Source organism: Gordionus sp. m RMFG-2023, chromosome 1 (assembly GCF_954871325.1).
Source record: "Gordionus sp. m RMFG-2023 chromosome 1, tfGorSpeb1-WG-v2, whole genome shotgun sequence".
Classification (NCBI taxonomy): Eukaryota; Metazoa; Nematomorpha; class Gordioida; order Chordodea; family Parachordodidae; genus Gordionus; species Gordionus sp. m RMFG-2023.
Window position 1 is genome coordinate 75,493,148 of NC_088775.1, and position 22,113 is coordinate 75,515,260.

The 22,113-nt window shown below is 27.5% G+C and overlaps 2 protein-coding genes across 7 annotated transcripts in view; one reads left to right on the forward strand and one right to left on the reverse strand.

The window, feature by feature from the left end:
- Window positions 1-87: 87 nt before the first annotated feature.
- On the reverse strand, window positions 88-4,842 carry LOC135931666 (uncharacterized). Of its 2 annotated transcripts, none has more exons than XM_065468924.1 (2): window positions 4,561-4,842; window positions 88-3,156 (listed from the first exon to the last, which is right to left on the reverse strand). In XM_065468924.1, the coding sequence occupies exon 2, from the start codon at window positions 3,110-3,112 to the stop codon at window positions 215-217; it is 2,898 nt and encodes a 965-aa protein (XP_065324996.1). In that variant the 5' UTR covers window positions 3,113-3,156; window positions 4,561-4,842; the 3' UTR covers window positions 88-214. The 2 variants fall into 2 exon arrangements, with proteins under 2 accessions (XP_065324996.1, XP_065324995.1); XM_065468923.1 differs by having other exon boundaries at window positions 4,529-4,842.
- Window positions 4,772-22,113, forward strand: part of LOC135931667 (acylamino-acid-releasing enzyme-like) — a 31,035-nt gene continuing 13,693 nt past the window's right edge. For 2 of the 5 annotated variants that reach the window (XM_065468927.1, XM_065468929.1), the window contains exons 1-12: window positions 4,773-5,175; window positions 5,215-5,302; window positions 5,342-5,414; window positions 5,455-5,558; window positions 7,717-7,908; window positions 9,363-9,525; window positions 14,754-14,895; window positions 15,349-15,494; window positions 17,111-17,257; window positions 17,998-18,089; window positions 18,486-18,636; window positions 20,024-20,227. In XM_065468927.1, the coding sequence (XP_065324999.1) occupies window positions 4,886-5,175; window positions 5,215-5,302; window positions 5,342-5,414; window positions 5,455-5,558; window positions 7,717-7,908; window positions 9,363-9,525; window positions 14,754-14,895; window positions 15,349-15,494; window positions 17,111-17,257; window positions 17,998-18,089; window positions 18,486-18,636; window positions 20,024-20,227 (1,792 nt within the window). In that variant the 5' untranslated portion in view covers window positions 4,773-4,885. Of the gene's footprint in view, window positions 5,176-5,214; window positions 5,303-5,341; window positions 5,415-5,446; window positions 5,559-7,716; window positions 7,909-9,362; window positions 9,526-14,753; window positions 14,896-15,348; window positions 15,495-17,110; window positions 17,258-17,997; window positions 18,090-18,485; window positions 18,637-20,023; window positions 20,228-22,113 lie in introns of those variants that run through there. The other 3 variants (XM_065468925.1, XM_065468928.1, XM_065468930.1) reach the window with 3 other exon arrangements.

The following is a 22,113-nucleotide window of genomic DNA, read 5'->3' on the forward strand; positions in this document are numbered from 1 at the left end:
TTAAAAAAAGATGATAAAAACTCTAAATATTATTTTTTGTTTTATACAATTAAATGACAAAAATAAAATATACAATAGTCTGTAAATAATATTTCTTATTTAATAAAAAAAATATAATTATTTTATATAAAGCTAAAAATATTTATAAAAAATGTATAAATAAAAATAAATTATAAAAAGTATTTGGCACATTGTGATATTAACTAAAATCAAATTATGACAAAAAATGGAAATGTAATTCTTTAAATATTTGAGCAAGTTCATATATTGATTCCAAAATTTGACTTCTGTCTAATACTTCGTCTCTTTTAGGTTGTTTCTCTGAATCGCTGTCCATGCCAATATTTTGAGTCAAAGACTTAGGATTTTCTGCAGGTCCACCTTGGCCAGTAGATATAATTTTTGAATCAGATTGTTCATTTTGGTTGATACTTTTATTCATATAATTACTAAACTCAATTATATTTGTTTTCAAATTTATGGTAGCAATCATCAAGTTTTTCCATAAAATAGAAAAACGTTCAGCTAGTGAGAGACCTAGTTTTACGCTTTGAGAGGGGCTATTATTTAGTGAATCTAAATCCTCTCGATTCTTAGATAGGAGATTCAATTCTTCTAAAAAGGAATGGTAATGTTCGATCGTAACCGTTTGAAGAGTGGCACTTATTTCGTTAGCATCATTATTTAACCGATCTAGGAAACTCTCGATAGTTTCGTAGTTATATTCGCATGACGTTTCGATAGGTAACTCTTTATCAATTATTAATACAATGGATTTGAGGCGTCTAGACATATCTGACACAAATTTCGCCAAAGTTTTTTTGTGCATGGTAACAGGGACATTAGATTCATCAATTGAATGGCCTTGACAATTGGCCATTAGCATGTCGTTATTTAAAATAGGATTCGAAATTAAAATTTCTTTATCTCTTGCATTAGAAAAGCTATGATCACGATCCAATTCAAGGTTGTATTTAGAAGTATCGGAAAGATTGTTTATCAAATGTACAATAATATTGTACAAATTTTTCAGGTTGGCGTCCGTTTGTTTACGATAATCTTCAAATGCCATTTTTAAAGATTTGAGTTCTCTAACAGTAGGTAAGAGTAATTGATCTGTGTTATGGGAACTACTATTTGAATCTTTTACTATTTTCTCAAGTGCATACATCTGTGAGCTAAGGTTATGAATATTCTCCCAATCAGATTTGAGATTACAAGGCAGGTCTACACTATCGTCAGGTGAATTGTCATTAGCTAATGAAGGTTTTTTATCGTTAACGTGTTCCAAAATTTTGAGTCCGTCCTTTTTACACTCAGTATCCCGATTTTCGCTATTTTTATCTGATGGCTCATAGATTTTATCACTTTTAATTAAATTTTTGTAATACTTAAGGGATTCGTACCTCTCATTGTATATAGCTGGCTGTCGTTTTACTAGCTCTTCCAAAATATTTTGGGTAAGTACTTTTAACTTCCATTCGGTTAGTCTGGCCAGTTTTTGCCTGCCCTGATTGCGTTGGGTTGATAGTTGGGGGTTAATTGGGAGACATGTAGCATTGTGAGTTATATTAATTTCCGTGTCATCATTACAAGTGTAATTTAGTGAGAAAATGTAATCTGTCTCCCTCCTTCTTATCTCTTCATAAACATCTTGCATTAGCTTGTAAAAAATTGAATCGTTAAGAACTGATAAAAATAATTTAACGTTAATACAAAAGGCGTCTTTGGTGTGCTCGTCGTGATTCATAACATCTTTGAAATTATTTGTATCATGACTGGGTGAAATATTTTGAGGGATGCTACTAAACGATGGTAAAGCACGGTATTGGTAAAGGGTATCAGTTAAGTGAAAATTTATTTCCTTTATTATTTCGGCCTTTAATTTATCAACCAAAATTCCATTGATTTCATTATTATTAAAATCGTGATCAAATATGGGATCAGAATGGGCACCATAAAAGATGAGTATATAACATTGAAGTTGTTGATTTGCTTTTATAGCTTCTATTAATGGGCATGTAAAATTTCGTTTTTCTTCATTAAATTCATATATAGTGTTAGGATCTGCTCCCAAAACCAAAAGCGCTATAGTGTCCTCTAAGCATGCTGTGCTGACAGTCTTAAGCAGGCTTGCATTTAAAAAATCGAAAACTTCTTTAGGGTTGCCATTTAAGGTAAGGGTATCAGGTTTGAGCTGGTCATCAAAATAGGTCATAAGTTGATACTTTGAGCGTATGTAATCTGATTTGATAGGCATAATAGGATCACTTGGAGTGGGTTTAGGTATTTGATAAGCCCTTTTGCTGGTGTTGCTTATTGTATATCCACCAATTTTATGGGTCAATTCATTTGTTTTATTGTGAGGAGCCATGAATAATGGGTTAACTTTGAAAATTTTGAAAGGAGAATTGAGATCTATTTCTTGCACATTATCTGAGTTGATATTATCGGCACTATAACAACTATCTGTAGTATTTGTTATTTCATTTGTGATGAACCCATTAGCTAAACTAGCACAGCTGCCAATATTTATTTGTACAGCTTTGTCATGATATTCAAAGATTCTATCTTGATTATCACATATAATTTCTCCCTGATCTAATGTGATTGTTTCATGATCACTGTCAGGGTAATAAAAATTAGGGTTAGTATAGGGATTATCACAGTCAGAATGGATAGATAACACATCTTGGTTTTGTGATAATAAATTTGGCAAGGTTTTGAAATGATTTTCTTGTTTTTTTCCTTCCCATAGACTATTAATAGCCCCAGTATGCTCTAAAAAGTACTTAAGTAGTTTTAGTTCCTGAATGCTCCAATAAAATCTGTCTTCAATAACATCCTTTGAAATGTGATAGTGTTGACAATCTTGTCCATTTTTGTTTGAAACATTTTGAATATTAGATAATGATTGTATTGGAGGTGGGTATGTAAGACATTTAATAACTGACACATGTCTACCTAAGGATGCATGGATCAAGGCACATTGGTCACAAACTAATACTCCTTTATTTATAACAAGCCAATAATCTAAGTTTTTGTCTTGACCACAATCAGAGCACAAATATTGTTTTTGCAAAATTTCTGTTAGTAGTTCCCATTTGTCCATTGTATTAAAATTGCTATGGTTTCATAACATGCTATGATATGCATCTTTAAATTAAATATAAATTGTAATTGAAAAATAAAATATGCATGTATATTGTTTATAAGAGTTCTAAGCATTCTTACAAATTCATAGTAAATTGAACATGTACTATTTAACATTTATTGATTTTAAACTAAAATGATATCTATTTGTAGTTTTACAGGATTTCTTAATAGGGGCAGGAGTAGGGTTGCCAGGTCTCACTTATTGGTGGGAGACTAACCTTATTTTTTATCAGCATGTATAGAACTCTACCGTAAATCTCCCATAATTTTAAAAACTCCCCAACATTAAAATTTTTTATAATTTAATTAAATGATAAAAAATGTTTATAAAAGTATCTGTTTAATTTTTTTTATTGATAATGTTTTAACCATACATTAGAACATTTTTTCTTTGGTTTTAGGAGTAAAACAAAATTGCTTTGTATTATTTTAAATTCAAGTAAATTTTATCAATATTATTACAATCTTTAAATAGAGATTTTCAAAGTTCAATTGCCAATTTATAAAAAGTTTTTATAAAGACAAGACATTTCCCCTATATTGCTGTTTTTAATGTTATTTAAACAAATTTAGAAAATATCTTTTTATAAAATTTGGTCCTGCAAAATAATTTCTTTTAAAAAATCAAATGAATTTAATTTTCTATATATCTATCTTTTGAAATAAAATGCTTGATGTGTTAGCTTTATAAAAAATAATATTGTGCTGATTTTGGTATAATAAAGTAATTAAGAATAAAAGGGAGTAAAACAAGCCTTTTGGCCAACAATTTCTTTGGCACAATTTGAAAAATTTATCCAGCAATTTAAAAATTTTGACCTGGCAACCCTGGTCATGACTAGTGTAATTAATTAACTTGATTTAGCCAATTTTTAAAAATGACTACTTCAATTTTAGCCAAAAATATTACCCAACATAGATATTTTGCTCAGATAGCAGAAAAGTTTGGATATCTATTGGCAGAATCATGATGCTTAAATAATATTTTTGGCTGAAATCATGACTTGCTATCATGAAGAGTCATTATTAATGTGTTAAGCATCTTAAGGTTATTGTTTAAAAGGCAAAGATTAAAAAAATATAAAGGTGATTTATCAAAATATAATGTTAGGCAAATTTTTAGAAACACATAAAATATCAAAAAATAATATGGCTTTTGAACAATATTTAGAAAATAAACTATTTAATCCAAATTTATTTAATAAAATAAAAGATTTTGCCACAAAACAACTATCTATTGTAGGATTCAAGGGGACATAGTTAATTTCTTATGTACTAAGTACTAACAAGTTATATTTTTGTTATTTTCAATTTAAACATTTTACTAAGGCCTTTTTTAACTTATATTAATTGTAATTGCTAAAAAAATTACTTATATTTCGTTTATTAAAGATTTTAATTAACCCAATTTAGGACATTCAATCTTGTATTCTAAATATATTTTAATAATAATGCCGATATTTTAGCAATAACATATTTCATTAATGATATCTAATAAATAAAATGAATCATGGGTCGATGATAATAAGATAGATTTACAAAATTAGAATTTTGAAAATATAGCATAACTTGTGTGTCACGTGCCACATGGCTTGTAATTTTTAAAGTAAGATTTGACAGCATTTAATGTTGATACTTAAGTCTATGATTTAAAAGTCAATGCCAAGAAAATTTATCTTTTAAAATTTCTCCTGGATCTCCTTCCAAAATTTACTGTACTTTATGATTTATGGGAAATAAGTATTCAAGAGCTGTCAATATAAACGCCAATTTAAATATTTCTGTAACATATAAATATATGGAAATTATTGAAAGGATAAAATATTTTTACAAAAATTGTATTAATCAACCTTTTATAGATAAGGCTTATATATTAAACATTAATCCAATTGAAATATTTTCAATATGGTCTCAAACGGATATTGTTATAATGGAAAAAACGAAATATTGTATAACAGCAAAGTTAAATATTAGCAAGCAGACTTTTGAACACTCTCACCCCACAGATATAACAAATGAGTTAATTTATGTTATTGCTTAATTTATAATACATGATAGATTAATTTTCTCGTTTTCGCCATCTGGTAAATATTATGCAAATGTTCACAAATCAAGCATTAATGATGTCCAAACCTACATAATAAATGTGACTATTTGTAAATATTAAATTTTAATGTACATTAAGATATGGAATGAATATAAAAAATTTACAAGCTATGATATGAAGTTGTATAATGATGCTTTAATTCATACTAAAAGTTGATTATAGATTATAACAAAAAAAATTGCTTTATATAGATATTTTTGGTTGTTTGAAATGGAATTCTGAAGAAAATAGAATTTTATACATTTCAGAAAAAAAAATTGTTCCATATAAGCCCTTAGTTGATATTGAAAATCAGGTGTAATATAAATGAATTTAAACTATTTGTAAAAATTTATATATAAATGAATTTAAACTATTTGTAAATATTTATTAATATTGTAAAAATATTTGTATTTATAATAGAAATCTGCAAAATCCAAGCCATTTTGTTCCATTAGGAATTTTTGCACAAGTTGCCCAGTCCAGCCTTTAAAATTTCTGCCTTACCTATATTTTTTAACATTTGACTGGCCTCTTAAATTTTACGATGAGTAAGTTCTGGCCTGACCCCTTAGAATTTTACAAAAAGTCTGTCCTGTCCTGTTAAGTATTTTGGTAAAATTTTTACTGCCATCACATTTTTATTTCATTCTGCTGGTGTCTGGTTTGAAGATCAATTAATCCTTCAATACCCTGGTGAAAGAATGATGTTAGTACTCAAAAGGGGTTTAATAGACCCTAATTTCAATGTATATATATCCAGTTATATTCATTATTTTGATTTAATATTTGGATATAAAATAGAACTAACCAGAGACCTGTAGAGGTACCATTTCACGGTGTGGCCCAGTCCAGATTTTTTTAAAATATATTATATATTTTTTTAGTTTTTATAGCTAATGATAGCAATTTCAAATATTTGGTTTTAAAATATATGGCTGTGGATATTTTTTTAAAAAAAATTTAAAATTTTTAGACCTGGCCCTGCCTTGGGTATATTTAAAAAAATTTAAATGCTTAGGGTTGGGTCTGCAGGTCTCTGCTTTATAAAATATTTATTTATTTTAATTTCTTAAGCTTAGATTAAAGATGATGAGGATTGACAAAATTTAATTTCTAATATTAAATCAAAAAAATAATTTATCTATCAAATAATCATGATAATTCATGATATGGATCTTTATTCTTCAATATAAAAAAATTTACACTAATATATTCAAATATAAAAAAAATATAGTACATTGAAATATGTTTAATTTGACATGCAAAACATTTATTACACAAAACATTGTGCCAAGCAGAATTTTTTTTTATATATTTGGCAATAATATTTTTTTTTGCTATCCTTTTTTCTAAGACACACTACACCTTCCTCTTAGGCTTAATATTCTTGTTTAAATATTTTTATATTTACTTTCAGAATCTGCAAAAATCATAGTAAATGATAAAAATAATTTTAACAATATGTCAGCTAATAAAAATAAAAATAAAATAACTACACTAGAAAATATGTTTGTTTTCTTTTTGATATATCTCATTCAAAATATAAGATATATACTATATTAGTATATCTTGCTGGGTTTCACAAACCCTAATCAGTCACAAAATACTTATATCTCAAAAACTACTCAACCAAAATATATGAAATTTGGAATATAGATTCTAAGTTATATTTGATAAACTTACTGAAGAATCCATATCATGATAATTAACCTTTTTTATGCAATCTAGCATGCTTGAAGTTTCATATACCCAACCAGAGTATTGAAAGGTTAAGACTCTAAATATCAGCATAGGTTTTGTTAATTGAACCCTAGATCGTTTGCTTAACTTACCTCTATATCTGGACCTGTGCACTGACGAAAGTAATATTGGCTGTTTTAAGTTTTAAAAATTTAATTAGTCAATTAACCTTATTAATTATGTTTGTTATCCCTATTGTGTAATTGGGGATTATATCATAAATAACTTGTTTAATTCTTTGTTAAATTTAAAATATTAACTAGATTTCAAAACCCTTTGAACTAGCAAGTTTTAACTGAATTCCTTTTTCAAATTTAGAGTTCAAGATGTTTTTTATTTATTCTATAAATTATGCTATTTTGCCAGATATATTGATTTTATCTTATTTTTCTGGATTAAGAACTCTAAACTTCCTTCACTGATTTTTTACTGAACCCTTTTTTTGACCGAGTGTTTATAGCCCTGCTTAAAATACAAAGAAATGACCATATTGTAATTTATTTTCAAAGGGTATAAATCAAAATATTAGTTTGAAATTCAAAAAATACTTATTATGGCTTGCCTATTAATTTTATGAAAAATTAAAGATTTATTCCCCTATGTGATTTCTTATGTAATAATTTCCCAGCTTTATAATTTTTTTGCCTGGCCCGTTATCATTTTTTTAAATTTTGTGGGAAGGGCTTTACTACAGCCCAGTTTTGCAGATCTTATATAAGTATTTGTTTTAGATTATTAAAGAAAAGGATGTTTTTAATGAAGAATATTTATACAAAGAAGGTTATGGAGAATGCTTAAATGATGTAATTGACCCAACATTAAATGTGTTGAATATAAATCTTACAAGTTGTAACATGGATATCGAGGAAATTAAAAGAAATTCATTTCAAATTAAAATACCGCAACACTTGGCCCCTGCCTCAGTTAGATATTATAATTTTTGTTTAAGATTTTGAAATATATATTCCGCTTTAGGTTTAAAATATATTTATAGATTTTACTTAACAATTCCAAGATTAATATTGACATTAATAGATTAAATATATATTTATTAAAGATGCATGATGATTTTTGATTTTTCCCAATACCTATCTAATTTCCATAATGCCGTCTTTTTTCTTTACGTTTCTAGACTCATTTTGTTTTATATATAAATTGTTAATTCTTAATTACTATTATTACGAAAATAGGAGAGCCTGGGTAAGTAATTCGTTATTTGCATTTTTACTATAGAAATTTGCAATGAAAGCGAAACAATAAATTATAGATCAAATCCTTCACTTACAAAATAATAATTTTCTACATTTTAAGAGTTATAGCTATTTATGTGAAATGTAATATTTTCGCAATTTTATTTTGTACTCGGGGTAAGATGGCTAAGCACAAGGGTAAATTATGTAAAATAAATTTGAACACAACTTCATTGTTTTATTTAACAAAATATTCACAATTTTGATATTTATATTTTTTTTAATGTAAACTATGCAATAACGAAATTTAATAGCACATCGTACATCTCAATTGTTCTTCATCTTGCCACTATTTTTAGAGTTTCTATTCAGTATAACACCGAAACTATTTATTAATGTTCGCTTTTGTTAAAAAACTTGTTTTTATATGATAGTAGATGTTTACTGTTTTAAAAATTTATTTTCTACAACTATAATAAGACCAAAAATTTTAACTATTTTCATCGCTGTTAGATTTTAAGCAACATGCACAAAATTTTCAATTACGATAAATGTATTTTAAAAACAAAATACTAGAAGGTAATTATAATTTATTTGTAAAAAAGGGGGTTTTTGGGCAAAATATATCAAACCAGGAACATTCTCCAAAAGATGAACATAGGCAAGAAATTTCCTAAGAAATACGTTTTCTTTTCAAACCGAATAAGGTCTTTATGCTCAAGGGCTAAAAAGTTTTTTTGCGTTGACATTGATACTCCATGAATCCTTTACCCAGGCCTCCCCTATTTATCTATTTTTGTTTTGTAAATATCGTAAAAATATATTATGTTGAAAATTCTTTGGTTACCATTTCTACATCTTGATATACACGATTTTACAACTAGGGGTTAAAAATTCCACTCATGCATACTTTTTTCTACATCACCTTTATGAATTGGATTAACAGCAATTATCATTTTCAAATGAGAATTAGCGCAGATCTGATTTCATCATGCATCATAATCGTTATAATCTGAATATGATTGAGCATATCCCATTTTTTAATTTGCTTTTATCATCTTTTTAAACGATTGAAAACATATCCTTATTTATCATATGAGAAATAATATTTCTGTTTTTCATTTATATTTAATTTTTATTTACAAATCGCCTACATTTTCTAAATTTTTTATATCAACTTGTGTTAGGCATGTTGGCGCCCTAATATAGATGGTCAAAAGTTAGAAACGATAGTTTTTATTGGCTATGATAAATTGCCCTTCAAAAGAGGAATTATATTTATAACCACTAGGAAAAATATTTTATGCAATGTCACATTTGATCCATCAAACGAGGAATTAACAACCTTTGGTAAATCATTTTTGTATTAATGATATTTTACTTTTTTCTCTCTTTTTTTTGACCTTATTTTGTTATATTATGTTTAAAAAAATTTTTATAATAAAATTAATTATATTTTTTATTTGGTTTTTCTTCTGTTTTTTACATTTAAAATGTTTTTCCATTTTTTTACATTTGATGTGTTTTTTCGTTTTTTTTACATCCCTACTCTCACTCATTCTTATAAAAATATAATAAAAAAGGTTATTAATTTTTTTTATAGTTTGAAGCTGAAAAATAAATTAAATATATAGGATTATTTATACTGACTTAATGACGAGATCTAACTATACCGAATTGAGTAAATTATATACACACTGATTGAAATCTTGGCTGTAACATATTTGAAACAAATTATTTAGGTAGGTAAGAATGATATATAAGAGGGCAAGAAAAAGAAGGCCTAAATATATAGATAATTGTTATTTACGGAACAGTAAAAGATACATTTAGACATTAAAGGATGCATATATTTTTTTATTTTATTAAATCACCACAATATCTACTGGGGGTAAATAGCATTATAATGGAAAAAGTATATTTTCCCCCTTGATGATATTATCCCCCACCCCCTCCTAGTGGGTATATAGCATTTATAAAAAAAATGATATTTATTCCTTGATAAATTATTTTTAGAACTATACAAATATGTATGTAATCAGAAATAATTATTTAAATTGACAATTGATATAATTTACCAAGTGAAATTTAAGTGGTTTTTTCCAAATATATCAAAGATAGGTTTTCACGTTTTTTAGATAGATGTACTAATAAAATAATTTTGAGCTATTATAAACTATTAAAACTATATCCAATATATTAAACCTAACCCTTCAGTATTTTCATTATTACCCCAGGCATGTTAGAATGGATACATAAAAGCGGTTAATATTATTCATTAAATATATCTTGATTTACAATTTTCAAATTTTAGATAGTTTAAGCATTTAGTATGTAAAGAATGTAAGATTAAATCTATCTTAGATTAAAATAAAAAAGCAAAATATTGAATGAAATATATTTTATTATAATTGTGGTATATTAAACCACACTAGAGAATTTGTCTTTTTTTTCACAGGAGTATTGAAGGATTAAATACTATAATACACGATCAAATAATTGAGGTTTTTTTTAATTTAATCATAAACTTTTGAATTAAAAATACATTTGGCAATTTTTTTAATTTTATAAAAAACAATCTAATGGAATATAAATATGATAAATGTCGATATAAAAACGTATATTAAAACGCGATATTCATATTTTAAATCAAGGCATGTATTAAAGAACTACAATTTTTTGCGCGGTTTGTTAATTAATATTTGTCAATGAAAATTGCCTGTTTAAACAAATATCATATAAAATAGAATTGTTTTCCAGTTCTGGCAATCTTTGCAAAGCTATTTATCAATCTATTTATTTCATCCTCAATCTATGAATAAGCTTCATTTGATACGTAAGGACTAATTATCTGAATATCGATTTCATCATTATTTAGACTTTGCATGTCATTTGCTGGAAGCAACAGAATATCGTCTATTAATATAAGGCTTGAAGAGAAATAATTTTATAAAAATACTAACTTACATTTGCTACCCATGAACGAAAGGATCTCTATGGTTTCATTTAAGGGTGTAACAACTAATAATTTTCCAGCTGCGTGATATTCACTCATTTTTTAACTTGATTAAGTATGTTATCAAAATAATCCTGAGATAGATGATGTGATACATAATTCATAGACGATGTGAGTCCGTCATATATGAGGTGGGGCAAAATCTATGATTTCAATATCTGTTTTAGACATTTGCGGTGGTTCAAAACTATTGGATAAAGAATAAGCTCATTCCATCTTGCACTGCATAGTTAAGAGAAATATTTATCTAAATTATACGCAGATCTTGATACTAATATGATACAGCATGGTAAAAGCATTGCAGGAATGTACCGACAGGAACACTTTTTCATTGATGTTTTATAATCAATACTTAAATGGTTTAAGTCAATATCTGTAAACATATCAATTGAAAGGACAGGTATATTGATCTAGGTAAAACTCCTTAAATATTTTTTTTCTGATATTTGTATTCAGTAGATTTTATAGAGAAATAATGAAACTCTTTCATTATTCATTATTTCTTTATATTCTCTTTCGAAAGCCATAATTAATTATGGCAAATATGTTTTTATTGATACCTTTTAAGTTTGAAAATTAAATTGTATCTTTATGGCTAGTCAAATGAGGGACTTATTTTTGTCTTAAAAATATGTGAAATATTCTGGCAAAAATTGCGTGCAGGTGATTTTAGGGGACAAGGATTTCGCAGATACAGGCTCTCTATGAATGCTTTCCAAATAACGTCATGTAAACATGATATATATATAACAAAGAGGGTTTTAGGTATATTACATGGCCTGGTGCTCGTTCAGGTGAACAATATATGATGCTTATTTCTCAATTTCTTAAATTAAATTTGCCGAATGTAAATGAATATTATAAATTGGCACTCTGCTTAAAATGAGACTGTTATAGGTAGACCTGAGCGCCGACAGCCTTATTGGTGGCGATGTTTCTTTTTTAAAACTATCAGCTGGTGGCAGCGAATCGATTTAGACGCCGCCACAAAAATCAGCGGCGGCGTCAAATATATTTCTAACTTAAATTTTTTAATTAAAATTATAAATAAGCATCTTTAAAATAAAATTTATGCTTTATTATGCAAATTTCGAATTAAATTATAACTATAATTTAATTAAGATAAAAAAAATGTAGTCGTACATATATATTTTTAAAGATTTCCTTTATTTCATAAACTATAACATAAAAACAAAATATTTTAAATTTTATAAAGTGGCTTTTAGAAAATTAAGATAAAAAAATGTAGTCGGATATATATATTTTTAAAGATTTCTTCAAATTCATAAACTATAACATAAAATATTTTGGCATTATTAAATCTCATTATTAAATACCACTAACAATATAAACATACGATAATTTTCTAAATTATGTATTTTATCAAAGATCTGATAATGATAAAATTTTGACATGAGAAGAAAAATTGGAATCAAGTTTAATTCCTGAATTCTCTAGGAAAAAGTGGAATATTAATCCAGTTCACCAAGCTAACCCCATGGTTATCATATAGCTCATCAAGCTCCTTTTGTTTTTCAACTAAGATTTTATCAAGCAAAACCATAGATTCGTAATACGAATTCCACTAGAATTTATCAGATACATACCCAATTTCTTGATGTTACCTGCCATATTGGTAGACATTTTTTGTTTATTCCACAAAGTAAGACACTTTTGGAAAGAACTTTGTGATATTATTTTATGTTATCAGCTAAAGCTAAAAAATTTCTGATGCCCATAATTAGGGGAGACCGGTGTTATAATGAACCCAGGGTTATAGTGAGAGTGGCTTTATTTTCTAGAGTACTAAACTCTAAGAGATAATTTTTTACCAAAACTATATACTTATATATTGCATATGCGGCTATAATTTTTATTTCTATCGGACCGCTTGAAGAATTTTTAAATGCTTTATATCATTCGTACCTTCAAAAGTAACTTTTTACACTTTTACTATTTTTCAAAAATAAAGATTAATATACAATTTCACCACACAAAAATTATCTTATATAAATGAAAACATCCTATTTTATAGAATAACAATTTACCCGAACAAAATTGATAATATAAATACTTCAAAATATGATCTTAATCAAAGTGGTGCTACTGGGGCTATTTTTATGGGGTTAGGTCGAACCTTTTTTTTTGCTATTTTTTAAAAATTTGACATGCAAAAAAAGCCAAGGAGAGACCAACTAAAAGAAAAAAAAATCGAAAAATGTTATTTATTATATGATAAATAATTGTTTGGTATACAAATAAATTATATCAAGCATAACAATCAAGACTGCTTTCAATGTCAGTTATTAGTTACATGGCTTTGCAATTTTATTGTTTTTTTATTTGCAAAGATTGTGAATGTTTTAAATGATTTTATATAACACTTTTATGTTTTAAATCATTAAATATATCCTAATAAAAAAATATATAACTTTTATATATGAAAAATTAAGCAGAGTTTATAATAGCCTCGACCAAGGGCTTGTTCGTCCCCGGGTAGGGTTCACTCGGTTACCAAAAAAAATTCCAGGAAAAATGATATTTTGAAAAAATTATTAGAGATGTATTTTTGAAATTTAAACATATCATAAAACTAATAGAGCTGAACAAAATGAGATATTTTTTATTAAAAATGATAAAATACTTATAATTTTCTTAAGGTTTGCCTTTAGGGTTCGCCATAACCCCGTTCTCCCCTACAAGTTTTCAATAAATTAAAAAGAAAAAACTTGATGTTTAATATTTAAAATGATTAGATGAAAAAGAGAAATCTATTTTATTACTTAGAATCTTTTTTATATATTTATTGAGTCAAAAAAAAGAAAAGCCTTAGCCTTAATTTCAATAAAAAAATGTTTTTAGAGCCAATCCCCATTTTAACTTAATTTTCAGATTCAACTAAGTCAGTCGATAAATATAAAATTGTAACTTTCATGAAACTCCATTCGCGATATGATAATGCATTCGCTATATGCATTCGCGATAATTCATTCACGATAATTCATTCGCTATAATGCATTCGCTATAATGCATTCGCGATATTTCATTCGCTATAATGGATTCGCTATAATGCATTCGCTATAATGCATTCGTTATAATGTATTCGCGATAATTCATTCGCTATAATGCATTTGCGGTAATATATTCGCGATAACAATTTCGCGGTCTTACATTCGCGCTAATACATTCGCTATAATATTTTCGCTGTATTATATTCGCTATAATGCATTCGCTATAATATCTTTTCGCGGTAATCGACATTCGCGATAATACATTTCGCGCTAAAATTTTCGCGGTATTGACATGTAACCATTTTATAATGGACTAAATTTAATTGAATGATTTTTAAATTCTTTACCAACTGTTTCGTTATCAATTTTAATTAAATATTTTAAATTTGTAAAAAGGTGGGAAGATCATGATTTTAACATAAAACTTCTAAATTGTAATTATCCTAGATAAAATTATCCCAAACAAAAGCTCTAACGAATTTTCTCCTTTTTCCTTATTTTTTTTTATATCTTATCACCTTATTCATTTATATATTAAAAAAATCAAATAGTTGAATTAGACCGAGAGGGCGCCTTTAGATGTCCCGGATTTACAGAAAATGGTAAACTACTGATTTATTTCGAGGATGTATGTGAAGGCCCTCATCACACTTCTAGTAGGATATGGGTTATGGATTGGAACACCAAATCTAAGTATTTACCCACTTAATACCCTGGGTTTAATTTTTAAGAAAAATAAAATTTTATATTAAGGCATTTTTATAAATATGGCTTAATAAATAATTATGAATTTTCAACCTTTTTAAAAAATTATTTAAGATTTATATATAACAGAAAAAAAATATATATTATATAAAATAAAAATGCGATTTAATAAGACGTTGTCTATTGGTTGTCACAATGATCATTGTTAAATTGTTTCATGTTTGTCTCATTGATCATTATTATATAAATCTAACATATCTTTAAAGCTTTTTGCAATTTCTGAAATTGAACCTTAAAAAAGGAAAATGTGTCTATAAACAAAGAACATATTAAAATTCTTAATCAAGTTCGTGATGGTAATCTATGAGATTAATCTTAATTATTTATTAATTAAATAGGTGGAATGTTAAAATTGGTAATCAATACATTATATTCTTTCAGAATTTTGATTATCGATTGGTCACCAAAAATGGATAAACATTACCCTAAAAATTGGCCTCCAGGTTTTAACGGTATTTACAACTCCGACGACCTGAATGAACCTGCGAAAAATCCTGGATTTAGCTGTTATCTTAACAAGGAAACTTGTATGAAATTTTGTTAACGTTAAAAAATCTCAAACTAACAATTATGTCTTTATTATGCTAACTATTAATGTATTACAAAAGAAAAATTGTTTATAAATAATTTATGACATTCGTAAAGCTTTTTAATTCTTCCAAGCTTGATCTTTAGCCATTTCATTTTCATCTTTACTACACATTAGAGATCTGCAAAGTTAGGCCCGGCCCGTACCCGCCCCGAACGGGCTTCGGGTCGGGCTCGGGCCTAATTTTATTTAGAATAATCGGGTTCGGGCCGGGCCAGGCCTAATATTTTAAAAAAAATTCGGGCCGGGTCGGGTCGGACCTTGGAAATTTTCTTAAATATATCTAAATTTATCAATTTTATATTGAATTTTTTATGTAAAATAAAAATATTTGATTTTATTTATAAACGACATATAACATATGTCTTTTATTTTGAGTAATTATAAAAATTAATTTCTATATTTAGATAAATTCGGGCCGGGCCGGGTCGATAAATTTTTGTAAAAAATTTCGGGATCGCGGGCCGGGTTTGAAAAAGTAAGCCCGATGCAGATCGCGACACACATTCCATTAATTATTTAAAATCATACATTTTTAGGTTTATTATAACTCTTAATCTACCATAATCTCACTCTTTATTTATCCTTTCTCATCTTTCTGTCCCTCATTTATGTGGAACATCTTTATCACATTACTATATCCTTCTAGCCCTACCATCAGTCAGGTTTAAATTTATGCAAAAATCTTGTAATTAGAAACTCAAGTTGTAACGACGAAACTAAATCATTAGAAACCAGGTCCTAAAATAAAGAGAAGAAACTTACTTATTTTTTTAATATTTACAATTAAAATTTTAAATCAGAGTCTAGATTACAATTTGCCTATTCCTCCTTATCCTTTAATTCTCTTACTCGCGTTTCATTGCTTGATTATTCTGGACCTTAAATAATACCTTTGTGTACTAAACTAAGCTAAACCTGGCTTACTGGAAAATTTACTTCTTTTTTTTTAAATCAACTCCGAGCTTTAATACAAAATAGTCTACAACAAGACCTAAAATATTTAGCGGAGATTTGCAGGCCCAGAATCCAGCCCAGCCTGGTGCTAGTGAAATGGTATGATTTGAAATAGAACGTAATTAATAGAATTTTTTTACAAAACCTTAGCCCATGCAGAATTTTTTAAATAAAATTTTAATTGTAACAAATAACCAATTGAATAATCATATAGTTGATTATTTACCATCATTTGCTAATATTATCAATTTCCCTTTTTAAAACAATTTACAAAATATGGCTAAAATTATTTAAAATGACGAAATTTTTAAAAATATTGACCACGTCGTAAGATAATCTAAATTTATCATTTAATTCGGGCAGGACATAAAAATTTACCCTCTGTAGGTCTCTAATACACAAAATGACTGAGTCAACCCTTTTATTATCTATCGATTGGCTGTTTAAACCGATTCCTTATCCCTTGTAAGTTTATTACTTATCCTTTCAAATATTATACTTTTTATTTTTTTTTAATGAAAACTAAATTTAGGCATTAGATTTAATTGTGAACTTTTTTTTATATATTTTATTTTAAAAAAATTTAATTTATAAAAGGTTCTTCCATTTCTTTGATACTTTCGTCCACCTGCGGTTTCAAGAAAGCTATAATTATGATCAAATGCAAGAATTTATGTTTCGATGGAATTGGAAATCCACTCTACGATCCAAATATTCATACCAATATTGAGATATTAACTAAAGGTTTCTTATATTATTATATATGATCGGCTTTCAATATCTTACTTCAGTCTAGGGTTGTTAAAGTAATTTATTTGAGAAAAAATAACTGTAACTAATTGTATTTTTTTACAAAATAACGGCGAAATTAATTCGTTATTTTGAAGTTACTTTTTATTGTTATCCCATCAAAAATCAGAATCGAATAACCTAAACTTATTATCTTTATACGATGTTTTCTAAATTTAATTACTGTTTATTAAATATATTGTCTCATTTCCATCAAACGCTCCTGTATGAAGTTTGTTTAGTCTAGGAATTTTTAGAGAAAAAGTCACGCTTATTAGACACCAATTTTTTAAATAGTTTATTAATGAAATCCAAAAGAGTTATAAATTTGTCAATTTTCTTATTACAAGCATTAGCATCAGATGATTAAAACTAAATATATTCCCCTTTAAGTTGATCATTCATCTTAAACTCTTTGATTATCTTCATAATTTAAGGGCGTGATTCATCAATATCCAGGTCCATCGCCTTTAATAGATCCTGATAACCCCCCTCCCCCCATCACTCCATTTTCGACATCTTACCAGCTTTAAGTTACTTTAATGATCCCTGCACCACTTTCATTCAAAATTTCAATGTCAGTGCTCTCTTTATTATGTTTTTAAAATAATTAAGGATATTTAAACTTATTTGCATAATATTTTTTACTATATTGTTTTGAACTATTTTTTTAAAATATTTTGTGGATATTGTAGAATTCCAAGAGGATGGCAGCTGGACCTTTCTGGACCGAAAGGACAATGTCTTACTAGCTTCTTATTCTAGTCCGAATACTCCACCCATTTTGGTGAGCGATGATTAAATGTTTTTTTATAAATTATAATCAATCTTTTTTTTAAAATGAATTCGTTTTATTCTGATAACTTGGAATAACCATTTTATTATCTAAATATTAATCAAAAGAGAAGCACTCGATAACTTTATCGATTTTATAGGTAGTTAGAATTTTAATTTAGATAGGTAGTGATCATTACTATGCAAATTTTCGTGTATTTTTGCCGTAGCATCTATTCTATTAACATTTATTTGATGATGATTATAATTTTTTTTATATAATATTTTTGGCTTCAAACTATTCCTCCCCTCTCAGTTTGTTGTCTAATTTTGATTATTTTGTATTTACACTAGCATGAAAGAAAGAAAATAATTATATCTGAATTTTTTTAAAATAATATATAAAAAGAAATACGCCATTATAGAATTAGAATCAACAGGCAGCCATTTTTTAAAATGGCGGGATGTGATTAGCAATGACAATGCTGAAAGCCCTTTTAAAGATATCAACTGGCAAGTAATTGCGCTGGAACGTGATATTGACTTATTTAACAGACAGAGTGATTCAAAATTTGTTTATTTTAAATTTCATATTTTGATTTTACTCATTTTTTAGGAGGAAATGGTTGATAGTTAAATTTTAAAATACCAAATTTTGTTAAAACGAGGTTTACGAATCAATTATGTCTTATTGCACTGACATATTTGTTAGGAGATAATAATTTGTCTACCTGCACGCTCCCCCCCCCCCCCATTTCTCACATCTATAATTAATTTGCTATTTTAAAATATCCATAAATTCCACCCACTATGCTATATTCAGCAATCATCACAATGTTCGCCCATGTTAATTTCTATTTTTTACAATGATAGCATTATTTTATCAATTTATACCCATTTTAAGTTTAATTTTGGTATCAAATGGATTCAGGTAAAACCTTACGTATTTAATTTCATAAGATCATTATTAATTTACCTAAGCGGGGAAATTTTGTCAGAAAGATAACCAATTAATTCGCCATAAAGATATTATATATATGATACTAGAGTTTCGATAAATGGATAAGATTATACGAAATATGGTTCTTAAGTACACCTCTGTTTTGAAAATATTATCTGAATGGATTTCTGTCATTGTAAGACATGCTTATATAAGAACTTATCAACGAAGATTACATTCTTCGGGATCTACTACAAGGTAAAAAGAAATGTTATGAAATTTTGTTTACATCCTACTATTTCATATAGCATTAGAAAACATTCTTAACCACATAACAAGTAGAAAATTAAATTGGACTTTAAATATGTAAATCATCAAAAGAACAAGGGGAGACAACAATATTCAGCAATAAATCTATATAAGTGTTGGGTTAATACGAAATTAGGTAGGAAAACACGTATAAGACTACCATTCTGATACATGTAAAGAACCGTTATGTACTTTCCAGATAATATATAATTATATGGAGGTAAAAAAAAGAGTTGACATCTTTTTTCATGAAAATGATTTAAATTTTAATTGCTCGTCTTAATATTTTCATTAATTTTTCCTGTAACATTTTTTTTTGTAGCGTCATTTTATGTTTTGCATATCGATTAAATTGCATTAATGTGCATTCATATAATGTTAAATAATGACAATTGTCGAATTGTAAATTACAAAATGATTTTATAGCTGACTCCTATGTATGGACACTTTTAATTAATGAATCTCCAATCTAGTAATATATATATTATTGATTCATTCTTCCAACGCACCACCCTGTTCAAGATTTGAGAACAAGGGGAAAGTATTTAGAAAAAGTGTTTGGAACTGTACTACAAATTAAGTTATATTATTATAGGATCCTATATTTATATCTAATGAAAATAGAATCTTATTGATCCAGGGGATGAGGACTCATCATAACAAATTTCGATAATTTTTAAATAAATTTTATTCCCAAGAATTAGATGAAAAACCTACCCATTTCGAATGCATGTTACTGATGCGTAAAGATCAAACGCGTGATATAGAAATCAAAACGCCGAACATCTCCAACCTTAAAGGGTTGATCGTTATGCCACACGGAGGGCCTCATTCAGGCTTTATAACAAATTGGATGTATCAAGTGGCTGCCTTCTGTATGCTCGATTACGCCGTTTTATTGAGTAAAAAAGATTACTTTTTAGCTCTCTATATTTCTTCCATTTTTTCGTGCGGATCTATATGAAATAGAGATAATTATATTATTCTTTTTATCTGTAATTGAGGCTTTCTTCGTTTACTAAAAAATTTTATAAATAAAATTATTTATTGAAAGAATAGAGGAATACGATTCAAATGAGAACACATTTTGAATATAGTTTATAGTGGGATATATATTGGTGTTTTGAAATGATGCATTGATTATTTTGGGATTATTTTATATTATATATGTATTTATTATTTTATAAAAAAGAAAGATGGAAAAAGAGGGGAAATCATTATTAGCTATTTTTTTTAATCCTAGAGAAAAAAAACAAATGATTCAATCCCTTTTTTTTATCTTTCTTTTTTAAAATAATCCCAAAAAATTTAATACATAATTTCAAAATACCTATATGAATATATCTCACTATAACACCTTCCCCATTCCCGGAGACTCCCTTTACAGATTAATTTCCATTAATATAAAAAAAACTACAATTTTAACATGGCGAATATATTTAAAAACTATAAACTGTATTAAAATATGAGTCAATTAATATAAAATCTACAATTTAATGTGACGAATATATACAAAACTACAAACTGGATTAAAATATGAGACCACACAAAAAAATACTCACCCTCCCGAGCTGCTCAACAACATTTTCTCATGTGGCTCTGTATTTTTGTATCTCCTCCGTTATTTGCGAATTTCCATGCCCGTCATCCCACCGGGTGTCAAACGGGTCACTCCCGATCTTCGGTATTGTTGCCCCGCTCCGGTGATTGTCTTCCCTGTTGTAGAGATTGCACTTCTTCTCGTGGATTTATTGTTCTCGGGAGACTACCCTTGTATCAATCCTTCGACCATTTCCCCTTCTCTTTACCTTACCAAGAGCCCTCCCACCCCCCATTTACCTTGAAATTGTCATAATCATTCTTGGAGGAACACCGGACTGCCATCTTTCTTGAATACTTGAGATTCACGTTTGGGAACCATGACTATTAGAAATCTCATGTTGCGAAATAATGTGAGTACCATAGCCATTAGAAGACCAATGTTGCGGAATACTTGTATCACTTGGGCATTCAACGGCCTTATGCCCTCGACTCCCTGTAAATCAAAATAAATTTACTCCACAAATTGACAAACTCCTCGGCACTGGTCTAGCCACTGGCCCTGTCGGGCCACCTATCAGCTAATGGATTCCTCATATTTATTGAATTAACTTGTAACATGTTGTTATATGACTTGATATACATTGACCACAATTTATTTTACCATTATATAAAATTTTAAACTAATGATACGATTTTCCACAAAGCTAAAAATATAATTTTTTTTTACTTAAATTTTTATTCGACTAGAAAAATTTTAATAACCCACAGCATTCATTTCAATTAATTCACAAGAATACTTAACATTATTATTTTTTTTATAAAAAAATTCAATAAATCATATTTACATTATTTTCCTATTTATTTTACTTTTTCCCTTTAACCTATATCCCCCTACATTATTTCTTCCCTCAATTTTCCAAATTTACCTTTATTTTACTTTTTCTTGCTTAACCAATTTCTTATAATTTATTACCTTTTCTTTAAACACAAATTTTATTTTCTAACCCCTTTTTTAAACTTTTACTATACACTGTTTTATAAACCCGAATCCACAGTAATTGATTAATTACCCCAACTCAGATTTACTTTCATTTTTCAAAAACGTCGCAACTTGTTTTATCAAAGAACATATTAATTTTTCTTTTCATCATTTTTTTCTGCCGGAGACCTCCCATTTCCCTCTGCACTGTTATAATATAAATGTGCTACTCACCGCTCTGCTTTACCTTCTTTATTTTTCTTTAAC

Coding starts and splice junctions, on each gene's coding strand:
- LOC135931666 (XM_065468924.1), bottom strand. CDS start 3,112: ATGGACAAATGGGAACTACTAACAGAAATTTTGCAAAAACAATATTTG.